Consider the following 13,086-nt stretch of genomic DNA (forward strand, 5'->3'; position numbering starts at 1 on the left):
TCATATTCTGAGCAGATTTTGCTTTTATTAGTGTTTTATTCCTTGTTCTCTGCACCCTCTGCTTGTTCTTCTCGTTTGGGTGGAATAAAAGAGTAAGGGTAATAATGTCTTATTCATTTGTTATCTTTCTCTTTTCTTTTTTTCTTTTCTTTTTTTTTGAGACCAAGTCTTGCTCTGTCGCCCAGGCTGTAGTGCGGTGGTGCAATCTCAGCTCACTGAAACCACTGTTTGTTCAAGCGATTCTTGTGCCTCAGCCTCCCAAGTAGCTCGGATTACAGGCACGTGCCACCGTGCCCGGCTAATTTTTGTATTTTTAGCAGAGATGGGGTTTCGCCATATTGGGCAGGCTGGTCTCAAACTCCTGACCTCAAGTGCCCGCCTTGGCCTCTCAAAGTGCTGGGATTACAGGCATGAGCCACCACACCCAGCCATCTTTCTCAAAAATGAATGGTTCAAGATAGTGAGCTGAATATAACTTAATGAGTTTTATGCTGCTATATAAGTCATAATATATTTATGGTCATATATCAACTAAATTATCATACTTAAATTGTGATTTCCATGTGAAAATAGTATTCAGATGTTTTTGGTAAGCTCTTCCCATCTAATGAATGACCTAGACCTAGCGTGGTGGCTCACATCGGTAATCCCAGCACTTTGGGAGGTCAAGGCAGGCAGATCACTTGAGGTCAGGAGTTCCAGACCAACCTGGCCAACATGGTGAAACCCTGTCTCTACTAAAGATACAAAAATTAGCCGGGCATGGTGGCATGCACCTGTAGTCCCAGCTATTTGGGAGGCTGAGGTGGGAGGATCACTTGAACCCAGTGAGCCGAGCTTGCGCCACTGCACTCCATCCTGGGCGACAGAGTGAGACTTTGTCTCAAAAAAAAAAAAAGATCTAAAGCACATTAATGTATCATGTTGCGAATCATACTTTCTCCCATTAATGAAGCCTTTTATTCTCAGACACTTGGTATACAGATTCATTTGTAAGCCCTTATGTCTTTTCCTCACTCTTTGTAAAAACACAGATACATTCCACACACTCCCATTAAGATTTGTGAGAATTCTATCACGTTTGGTTCTCCCTCTCACGTCCCAATTATTAGCTTATAATTTTTGTTTTTGAAGTTCTAGGTGGCCTACTTAACTACACTTTTAGGTGAATTTCCCTCCATTTTTCTGGCCTATTTCTTTTTTTACCTTTGAGTCACTGGCAATTTCTTCACTGATTTCCTTTTTCCTTCCTCTCAACAGAAATTTCCATGCAGTATCGGCATGATGGAGCTTGCCCAACAACTAGTAAGTTGTCAAACTGGGTTGATAACCCGGGCCTTTTGTCTCCTCTAGTGCTCTTTCTAGTATGTTATGCCACCTCGGAACCTCTAAATTTTAATTTTCCAAAATGCAAGTTTTTCTTAATTGAACAGATACTTTTCTCCTGCAAAGATAATGTACTGCTTTGTCTTGTTATGGATCCATATTACAGTCAAGTTGTGTACAAATTTTAATTATTGTTGGTCTTTTAATATGGTGCTTTTGTTGCAGAATTGTGACTTCACCTCCTTCTTAAAATAATGTGTTTATTTTTTTAACATTTTGTTTTCTATTCTTAATATAATTTTTCAATATTTGTATATTTGCACTAGGTGGTTTTTTTCATTAAGTCTTCTACATGTGTTGAGGCTTTCTTATACTGAAGTCTAGGAAATGAGAATATTTGATAGGGTTAGATGATATAATGAGGTTTTTCTTTATAATAAATATTGTTAAATGTGCCCTAAGGCAGATTTACCTATATAGATTTGCATCCTACAGTGACCACTTTTAGCAAGACATTACGTTGACATAAATGTCTTTTAAAAAGTAATTTGAAATACGTATTTATTACTAAGGAAATTATTGTCGTTATGACAATATACCTTAACATATCTCAATTTAGTTGGTAATATGTTGGCAAGTGGAATACAATATTTAAAAATTTATACCATGTAAAAATGGAGCCAAGCTTCAGTTTTAATGATTCAAACAATGATATATGATAGACTTACTGAAATTTTATTATACTAATTCAGTGTATGGCTATGTATTTCTTTTGTGTGTTTGAGAATGATCTTAACCTGAAGTCCTTTTTTCCTTACTTAAAAGCGTTCTCAGAGTTGCTGAATGCAATACACAATGGTAAGTTTTATTAGAATCTTCTCTAGTGGTTCGTTTATCACAAAGGTTGCCTTTTGTAGAGAATCTCGATTGAAAGCTAGCATGTTCTATTGATTAGATGAAATCCAGTGCTGCAGTGAGTCAACTGTTCAGCACCTTAGTGAAAAATTTTTGTAGATTGCCAATAAGAGGATGATAGGTCAATATGGTTCATCAGTTTGGCTTTTATTGTTTCTTTTTAAGGCAAAATGATAATAGTGTTTTAAGTTTCTGAAAGTCTTTTTATTTTTACAAATGGTTTTTCTAGTTCTTTTGAGATCTCTCTTGCCAGTGCAGGTAATTATTGGTACCTAGGGGAAGAATTTGCTTGGAATGTGAATTTTATTTTTTAGGGTTTGGGTTTATTAATATATAGAATACTTTAATTATTTTACCCCTGTATTCCACATAGTGAATAAATGGAAGATAGTCTTTTAAATTACATCTGGTTTGGGACCAGGTTTTTTACAGTGGAGTTGTATCTTTTGCTGCATTAGGTTCTGAAATCAGCATATAAGGCAAATACTATCTTTGTAATGTAATTATAATGAAGATTTTTCTTGCAAAAAATGTTTGAAGGTTTCTTCAGTTTCCCCAAAGAACATTCCTTAATCCTTTGATGTTCAAAAATTTTCATTTTGAGGCTAGTGTCAACTTTGTTGATTTTCTTTTTCAGTTATTAACAGATCTCATTTGTTCGAGACTGTTTATGTTCAAGACTCATTTGTTCAAGGCTGCTTGATTCCAAGCAGTTTTTCAATACATTTTCATTAACTTCATGAAATCTTGCATATTTTGCTAATGTATTTTAATTTGCAGTCGATTTGTGTTGCGTTTGGGTTTTATTGTCAGATGTTTACAGTATCGACAGCCAACAAGAGACTAATGGCATAATGAGCAGGCATAGACACTCTTGTTGCCTTAAGGGTAGGGGTCGTTAGGGTGGGAGTCTTATCTTATAAGTTATTTTTTATTAATTAGTAGATTGATTCATAATTCTTGTCTCCCTATGCAACCTGTGCCTGCGGAAGCTTAGATAATGAATACTCTTGATAACAAGGAGTCCCTCAACACTAGGTATCTACAGGGAAAAGGGATTGGCAGCATCCTTGAAAATAAAATAAACTTGTTACTGTTATTTGGTAGAGAAGTGTAAAAGCTGAAGATGTTTAACATCATCTTCAGTTTGCATAAGTAAATTTAGAATTGTTCTTTAATTCTTTAATCCTGAACATCTTTAGAAAATAAACTTGGGATTAAAAGAAAGTAGACATCATAGGAGCAATGTAATGGATTTATATTTTTCATTGCAAGTACAAGTGTAAGATTGACACCTAGTGAATGATGTTTACCCTGTGGGTGATTGAGGGAGAGTCTCTTAGACTTTGCTGGAAAAATTTGTACAGTATTTTCTCTCCCTTGCTGCCCCGTCCCCAACAGTTAGCTTTTCTTTCTCTTTATTTTTCTTTTGAAATTTTTTGTGTTTGGGGTTTTGTTTTTTTTTTTTGAGACGGAGTTTCGCTCTTGTTGCCCAGGTTGGAGTGCAGTGGCGTGGTATTGGCTCACTGCAACCTCTGCCTCCTGGGTTCTCCCAGGTGGACTCCTAAAGTGTTGGGATTACAGGCGTGAGCCACGATGCCCAGCCATACTCTTTTTACTTACCTAAGATGGATGGTTGGATTATTGATTGGAATCTTTTATCTTTATGAACATAGTTGTTTACAGCTATATAATTTTATTTTTTTTTTCTAACTTTTTATTTTTTTTTAGAAGCAAGATCTTGCTTTCTTACCCAGGCTGGTGTGCAGTGGCATGATAGATCATAGGTCATTGCAACCTTCAACTCCTGGTCTCAAGTGATCCTTCCACCTCAGTCCCCTGAGTAGATAGGAATACAGGCGTGCGCCACCATGCCTGGCTAATACATTATTTTCTGAGATTATATCAGTCTTTTATGATTTCTTTGATTAGTCCTTGATTGTTTTTTCTCACACTATTTTCTCCTTGACTCTCTTATATACTCACTTGGAAAATCTGCATACCTACAGCTTCAAGTATCACCTATCACCTGTGCTTATTAGCTTCCCAAATCGATGCCTCCAATTTAGACTTTTCTCCTGAGTTGCAGACTTATATTTCCAAAAACCTAATAAGCTTCATTTCCGTATGATACTCAGCCACCTCAACCAGACTTAGGCTAGGAAGTTAACTTCAACTCTGCCCTCTCATTTTCCTAGTCATCATTTTTTTAAAAAGCTTTTTTCTATTATTGATCAGTTTAACTTCTTTTTCTTTTGTATTTCCACTGCCCCATTTGGTTATGTCCTACATTGTCATCTGAACTGTTTCAGCAAACTCCTAACCTTCATTCCATTATCCAGTCCCTTTTCTAGATGCTACTAGAATTGATGGTCAATCTAAAGTGCAAATCAGACCATGTCAAACTGTCTTACTTAGAGAATTTTCTGGGACTTATGGGATAACATTTATACTCCTTCACATGGCATGTGGAGTTTTTCTTCATCTCGTTGTAATCTGATTCTCCAGTCTCATCCCTTCTTCTCCCCGACTTTATGTTGCATCAATAGAAGCTACTTGTAGTTTCCTGATGTTATACTACTATGTGCAACATCTCTGACGTAGACCTTGTTTGTATCTGTTGGTGTGGACTTCCAACTTCATCTAGTAAAAGTAGTCATTAAAACTAAGTGTAGTTGCATTTACTTCCTGCAAAGTTTTTTTTTTCAGACTCTTTGATAGAATTAACCCTTTCTCTCTTTTTTAATACTTCTGGGTTCTCATATGTGATGTTCTAATACTTCCTCCAATTGATTTCTACTCTTTCTCTGGACACTTTTTTTTGTTTTTGTGAAATACATCTTAGTCATATTTATCTCACATTTGTGAAACTTCAAAAAAAAGCTTTCATTAGACAGTTGAAACTATGGATTATTTTCATCATTTATTCTAGCAACTGATGCATTTCAAAATGTTTTGAATAGAACTTTATAAAACTAAAATTTATTACTTCACAAAACTTATTCTGGAAAAATTAATACAAGTGAAATGACCAAGGAAAGATGATTATTATTATTTTTGAGATGGAGTCTCACTCTGTTGCACAGGCTGGAGTGCAATGGTACCATCTCAGCTCATTGCAACCTCCGCCTCCTGAATTCAAGCGATTCTCCTGCCTCAGCCTCCCGAGTAGCTGGGATTACAGGCGCCCACCACCATGCCTGGCTAATTTTTGTATTTTTAGTAGAGACAGGGTTTCACCATGTTGGCCAGGCTGGTCTCAAACTCCTAGACTCAAGTGATCTGCAAGTGGTCCACCTCGGCCTCCTAAAGTGCTGGGATTACAGGCGTGAGCCACCGTGCCCAGCCTCTTTGGCTACTTTAAACCAGCATTTCAAAATAATATTAAAAGTGAGAAAGGCCAAAACAAATGTATGAAACAACTCTATTACTTTAGCAAAGAACCAAGTTACTATACTGAAAGAAACAAGACAGTCCAATACAAAGTTTAATTCCCAAAGAAAATTAACATATTCCCAAGGATATATATGGAACTTATTCTAGGAAAATATAGCAATTAACAATTTTCATTCATTCAACAATTATGGCAAGCCTATTAGATGATGAGCTAAATACTGACAAAATAAGATGAATAAAAGCCAACTTCTAAAATAAATTATTAAAGAACCTAGAAAATACTAGAGCAAAACCATCCCTGAGACATAAAGATGAAAACTAGGAGGAGGATATGCTAGTTTTCAACTGGACTATAAAACTAAACTATAATCTTTTAATACATACTACTTGTTTCATCATTTTTACAAGCATTTAAAATACTTCTATTAAGTGAAATAGAGAAATTAAACTTACAGTTTATTAAGATCATGAAATCTCTTAGGCTGCTTCATTCCAGGGCACCACCACAAAACCAAACATGAAATACAAGGCACTTTCTTTTATGGGCATCGATTTAAAGTTAGTTCTCCATATAATATTCTTTAAGATATTTAAATGACTACTTTCCCTTTCCAAACTGCCTTAAAAGTTTCTGAAATTTCCTGAGACCTTTACATAATATATCTTTCCTTACTTTTCTGTTTCCTTTTTCCTTTGTTGGGACAATAATTTTAATATTATTTCTTCAATTTTTAAATTTCTTAAATTTCTCTGATCATATGCAGTTTATCCTGGTGGACCTAAATTGGTGTTTGAAATTGGTTAGGTGTTTTCCTAAAGTACTTTGCTTTGTATCAATATTATTCTTAATTCCTTACCTGAAAACACCAATTTCAAAAGTTTATGAAGTTATTTCACATACCCAAAAGAACCGCCTTCATTAAGTCCTAAGATCCTCTCTGAGAAAGAACAAATGAAGACATATGCTTTAAACTCAATATCTATGACTGTAAATATATAATATTTCCTTGGGGCCGTGCATGGTGGCTCATGCCTGCAATCCCAGCACTTTGGGAGGCCGAGGTGGCAGATCACTTGAGCTTAGGAGTTTGAGACCAGCCTGGTCAACATGACGAAACCCCTTGTCTACTAAAAATACAAAAATTAGCCAGGCGTGATGGTGCATGTCTGTAATCCCTGCTACTTGGGAGGCTGAGGCAGGGAGAATCGCTTGAACCCAGGAGGCGAAGGTTGCAGTGAGGTGAGATCGCGCCACTGCATTCCAGCCTAGGTGACAGAACAAGACTCTGCTTCATAAATAAATAAATAAATAAATAAATAAATAAATAAAGTACCAAAGAGCTTACTTAGATCAGTTTTCACAGCAGTATATTGCTAATTGAGTTCCAAGTCCCACTTATTGCACTTTTAAATTCCCTTTAATTATGATGCTTCTGGTTTGAGACAACTGCGCTCACTAAACAAATAGGGTTTGTTGGAGGAGGTAATGTTAACCAGTTATTCATTTAGGTGCTGTAGGATGAGTATACGTATAAATGCCAGTTGATTTTAGAGGTGAACATTCTCCCTCAAGAGCAGGGTTCTACTTAGGCTTGTCAGACTAGTTTATAAGAAACTGAATTTTTGTCCTTCATATGTGTCCCTTTTTTATTTCAGGGAAGCATTAAGTGGATAGGATTCCATGAAGTGGGATGAGTAATACTCAGGCGCATATAATTGTTCCAAAGCCAGTATCATTTGAGATTCACTGTGTGTAATGAGATATTACTGATGGGGGATGAGTTGTCACTGTGAGCAGTATGGAGATTGAGAATCTAGCTCATTCTAAATTTAATTTCCTTTTAATCACAACAGACATTTTTTCTTCTTATGAGTTAGTGTGTTCTTTATGCTTATACAGTAAACTGTCACATCCTAGGATACAACAAGTGCTACGAAGTTTGTTTCAATGCACACAAACTGTGAATCACTTGGTAAGGGATAATTAGGTTAAAAGGGGGGAAGGGAACTAGGCCTTGGGCGTAGTAAAGAGCTGCAAAGCACATTGGTTTAAGGGGTTGAAATGAAATTCTAGAGAAAGGCACCTGACCGTTAGTAAACCTAGACCTTAGAATTGCTGTCTTGAATCAGAGAAATGGTAAGGAGCTATGATGAGTTTGTGGGAGACAGAACACATGATGAAATGGTATGAAATCTTATGGGCAGGGTTGTGATTATGCCTGTGTAGGAAAGAATTTGACTACTTTAACACAGCCTTTATAATAAGGTAGTATAAGACATGTACTTATAGATAAGACTTTTTCCATTTCAAAGTATCCAGGCTATTTTGTTGCTCTTGGTTCCTTGAAGATAGGCTTCAAAGACTCTTAAGGGATAAACACATTTGGCTGGTGAGTCCCCCACTGGGGAGAAAAAGTAGTTTTCACATTTGGCTGGTGAGTCCACCACTGGGGAGAAAAAGTAGTTTCCAGTATCCATGTTAACTTTTATAGTGGAAAATGAATCTACACTCTTTCATTGAAACTGCAAGAGGGTGGAACCTGAAAAGTTCCAACTGAGTGAGGGAAGCAGTACAAATGGGAATGAGTTGTATAATAATTACTTTTAAATTAACTGGTAATGCCATTACTACTCTCTTTATTTAGAGCACTGCAATTTTTTAAATTTATATAGGTTTCATGGGGATTTTAACCCTGATGATCCACCCCCACACTGTACCCCATCATAATATCTTCAGTTTTTCAACTTGTCTGTCATGGTGGTTTTTAGGAAGTGGTGATTAAAAATCTGAAATTAAAGTGTGTCTTTTCTTTAGACAGAGATGACAGTTCTACACTAACAAAGCAAGAACTTAAATTCATAGGTATGTACCAAACTCCAGCATGGTTCTAAACATAATAGTGTTAAATTAATCCTATTGTAGCTTGGAAACCTTCCCATACAAACCAATGTTAGCAATATGTACTCATAAAAAAAAAATGATGCCTGAAAGGAATTATCTATAACCTTGGATGGTAGGTGGGATGAACTATATGTTCTTATTGTTGTAGTTATTTGGATTTGTCATATTGCTTCAGACTTGGTAGGTAGATCTTAGAATTCCTGAAACTGTTTACTTGTAAGGGCCTAGGCTCCTAGGTCTGATTTTGTGAAGACCACTTTGTACACCTGTGTCCCTTCTCACACTGAGATCAGGAAGAATATGAGAACATATTTCATGTTTTATAATCATGATAACTCTCTGATTCTTTTAACATATATCTCAAATACTCTGGATCAGTTCAGAGAGAACATTTGTATTCTGAACTACAGAATGAAATCCACTACTGTTAACCACTTGAAGTATGCATCCACTCATTTCCCTCCCCTACAAACCTCATTTTTAACATGCTGATAAAGCTAATTTTATAGGCTGTGAGTATCTTCAATATGGCACTTTCCTTCTTGAGACTGTCTTAGCTTTTTATCGTTTGACAAGAGTATATTAGGTTCTTTCTTTATGTCTATATGTAAGGTCCTGGTTAGTTGCTTTGGGGAAATAAGTATACTGCAAAAGATAAATGATGTGGCATATGAGTCCTCCCTTTGAGAACATACACTCTAAACGGAAAAGAAATACATATATGTAATAATTTCAAGGGATGTACTTACAACTTCTTTAATGGTCAGTAGGAGTTCAAGGCCAGGGAAAATTGCTTTCAGCTGAAGGAATGAGCTATCCAGATAATGTAACATTTGACCTGATACTTAAAGAATATGTAAAATTTTGTTATTTGGAGATACAGGGATCAGAGCTAGATTCTTAGTCTGAGGTATGTACAGTTAGCATGAGCAATGGCATAGAATGAGAATACACAGCCTGTGTAAAGTAATATATATATATATAGCGTGTGTGTTTTTTATATATATATATAATATATATATACACACACACATTTATATATATATATATATATATTTTTTTTTCTTGGCACGTTTTACCTCCAAGATACTGATATTTGATATGAAAAATAACAACATTAGCTATTAGTCCAAGGAGTTGAAAGCAGTTGGTGTTGAGTTGGAAAAAAGATAATCAAACCTGTACTTTAGGAAGTTTCAACTGGTGGGTAGCATGTAAAAAGATGGAAAAGAGCTAATGCTGAAACAGAGTAACCCAATAGTTTTTTGTTACAATCTTACCAAATTTATTGATGGCCTGAATGAGGATCCTGGAAGTCAAACTGATGAGATGTGTATTACCCAAGAAGAACTGGTAATGACAGTAGCTGGAAAGGATGGGTATTCATTTACTAACACAATATTTAGGTAGAGATGTTTAGCACAGAATTAAATAGAGCTTGGGCACCAAAGAGAATTGAAACTAGGCCACTTAGGGGGTAGTAACTGAAACTCTGAGACTAGTATAGGCTGAAAAATGTGGGTAGAGAAGACAGAGAAAGAGGTTGAATCAGGTTTATTTTAAAATAGTGAAGTCTTAATAGGTAGAAAGGAGATTAAGGATTAAGATTCAAGGAGTGATATTTCATAGATCAAGAATCTGGAGCAGATGGGAAGAGATCAGGTGAACATGTAGAAAAATTAAGTTTGAAGGAAGACAGAGAATCACTGTGGAAACATTCACTGTCAGAAAACCCCCCACCAAACCAAATTAGTTTTCTAAAACCTTCATAATTTGAATTAATGAATTTTTAAATTATTAGAAATTTAAAAAATAGATTTCCCCCCAAAAGAACTGATTCTTTCAGGTATGTGTAGTAACTTGAATGTGTTTACAAAAGCGTTTTCTTTTTAGTGTACTTCAGAATAGGGCTTTAATGATTAAATAAGAGTATAAATAATACTTAAATATGCAACGGTTATGCATCTGAGCGAGTTATTTTATTTTAAATTCTCAATGTCGCCTGAGAAGTGATCTCTTTCCTCTCCTCTTGTATTTTTTTGTCCGAAATACCTCTGTCCTGGAGTTACTGTTTGTGCCTGCCTGTCTGTCATTTTCTCTGCCTATTCCTTACTATTACATAAATCACCAAGTGCTGCCTTCTGAACATTTTTTCTAATTTACTAATTTGAGGCTTTCTAGACATGACTTTTGTATTTAATTTTTCTTTATCGTTTTCAAAACTCTTCTTTTGTGTTGATTCAGGTCCTTATCATCTCTTGCACAGATTATTCTAATATCCTCTTTTTTACTTCTGTCAGTATACCTAGAGTTCATCAAATGGGCTTACTCAAGCCAGAATCTCAGAAATGAAGGTAGGGAAGAATGTCATTTAATCATCTATGATTTAAAAATAATAACTGCCAAGAATGCCAAATGTTGCTTATCTTATTCTTCCTTACGGTAATCTTCTTGGGAAAACAAATTATAATTGGAAAGTGCTTGCTTAGTGAATCGGACATCAGAATAAAGGCAGTTCGATCATGTTTAAATATTATCATCATCTTGATAATACTTTTTTTTCTCTCTGTGTAATGTATTTCACTACTTTGCAGCTTCCTTTCACGTTAACTTCTGGTCCTGCATTTGCAGAAACTATGTCCCAATCACCTTCATTAAACCTGGAGTTGTAGACCATGTCCTTGGTGGGCTGTTTCTATAGATGACTGATATACTTGTTTCACACTCAGAGGGTCATTTTATTTCAGGATCTCTTGATATATACATATGGATATATATCTCTGGATATATGTATGTGCCCATTCCTAACAGAATAGTATATTTATGTAATAACAGCTAGGTATTTGGAATTTTGCTTCTCATACTTTTTTCCATCATGCATGCATTAGGAGCAACTAATATTTTTATTTCAAAGGTGTATCTGAAAGCTTATAGCTTTGGCTTAGGAAGCCAAAAACTTTATTTCATGTTGCCAATAATAGAAAATCTGATTTTCCACCCAGATTAGGTCTTTTATGGAACTGTAGAGAGAAAACAAATCAGCATAATAAACATAAGACATGAGGGAAGATAGTAGTAATTTGAAACAAAATTTAAAAAGAAAGAAATTTTATGTATTCAGCTATATTTTATAATAGTCAAAGCAAGGAACACAGTAAAGGGGTAATAACGTAATGGTTACAGCCAAGGAACAGAATAATAAATGGGTAAATCAGATGAAGAAAACTTCCTAGAAAGAAGGAAAGTACCAGGTGCCAGGGACTTAATAGACTGGGTACGGTGGCTCACGCCTATAATCCCAGCACTTTGGGAGGCTGAGGCAGGCAGATCACTTGAGGTCAGGAGTTCAAGACCATCCTGGCCATCATGGTGAAACCTCATATCTACAAAAAAAAAAAAAAAAAAAAGAGCCAGATGGGGTGGTTCACGTCTGTAATCCCAGGTACTTGTGAGGCTGAAGCATGAGAATCGCTTGAACTTGGGAGGCAGAGGCTGCAGTGACCTGAGATCACGCTACTGCACCCCAGCCTGGGTGACAGATGAGACCCTGTCTTATAAAAAATAAAAGGACTTAATAATAGAAGTGACTTCCATTCTAAGGAAATGTACAAAATATGAAAAGACTAGACATACAGAGATATTTATCATAGCAAAAAGTTGCAAGTACTGGGGATTGACAAAATTATCACAATGGTTATATTATTATTATTATTATTATTATTATTATTATTATTTAATCAATCAGTGTCTTGCTTTGTTGCCCAGACTGGTTTCAAATCCCTGGCCTCACGTGATCCTCCCACCTCAGCTTCCCAAATTGCTGGGATTACAGGCATGAACCACCGCGCCTGGCCTATTGTTCTGCCACCTTTCTATTATTTTTGAGACAGAGTCTTGCTTAGTCCAGGCTGGAGTGCAGTTGTGCCGTCATAGCTCACTGCAGTCTCAATTTCTTGGGCTCAAGCAATCCTCCTGCCTCAGCCTCTTGAGTAGCTGGGAATACAGGCACACACCATTACACCCAGTAATTTTTTTTTTTCGTTTTCAGTAGAGATGAGATCTTACTAATGTCTCCCAGGCTGGTCTCCAGCTACTGAGCTCAAGTGATCCTCCTGCCTTGGCCTCCCGAAGTGCTGGGATTACAGGCATGAGCCGCCACACCTGGCCATAATGGTTATATTAAAATCAATGGTTCAAGAGTATTGTGTTTTCTTGTCTCTGTTTTCTAAAAATGAATGTGGCCATTCTTTTATGTTTTTATTTAAAACAAAAATATTCATGAAGAAAGGCAAATTATGTTGATAACCACCATATCTGATAAGATTATGTTCTTCATTTTAGTCGATACTTTTCCCCCCACTAAATCTTTCTTTTAATCTTTTTAAAGAAACAGAAAAAAAAAATCACTGTGTAGTATGTATGTTTCATGATGCTTCTCGTTTAGGCTTATGATTGTACTCATTTAGGTGTGTCTCATCTCTTAGCTGAAGTACTCTCCTTCATTAACCTGATGACTCATATTTTTATACTTTATTTGAGCTTAGTGT

At 35.9% G+C, this 13,086-nt stretch overlaps 1 protein-coding gene across 31 annotated transcripts in view; it reads left to right on the plus strand.

Annotated features, from left to right (window-relative positions):
* Window positions 1-13,086, plus strand: part of MLLT10 (MLLT10 histone lysine methyltransferase DOT1L cofactor) — a 222,768-nt gene that overhangs the window by 159,140 nt on the left and 50,542 nt on the right. For 19 of the 31 annotated variants that reach the window (XR_010146821.1, XM_063781470.1, XM_063781471.1 and 16 more), the window contains 3 exons: window positions 1,261-1,305; window positions 2,152-2,184; window positions 8,453-8,500. Coding sequence is in view for 30 of the 31 variants with exons in the window: in XM_063781470.1 (XP_063637540.1) it covers window positions 1,261-1,305; window positions 2,152-2,184; window positions 8,453-8,500 (126 nt within the window). In the remaining variant the exon portion in view is untranslated. The remainder of the gene's footprint in view (window positions 1-1,260; window positions 1,306-2,151; window positions 2,185-8,452; window positions 8,501-13,086) is intronic. The other 12 variants (XM_016962747.4, XM_054660813.2, XM_024346251.3 and 9 more) reach the window with 2 other exon arrangements.

This window comes from Pan troglodytes, chromosome 8 (genome assembly GCF_028858775.2).
Source record: "Pan troglodytes isolate AG18354 chromosome 8, NHGRI_mPanTro3-v2.0_pri, whole genome shotgun sequence".
Taxonomy (NCBI): domain Eukaryota; kingdom Metazoa; phylum Chordata; class Mammalia; order Primates; family Hominidae; genus Pan; species Pan troglodytes.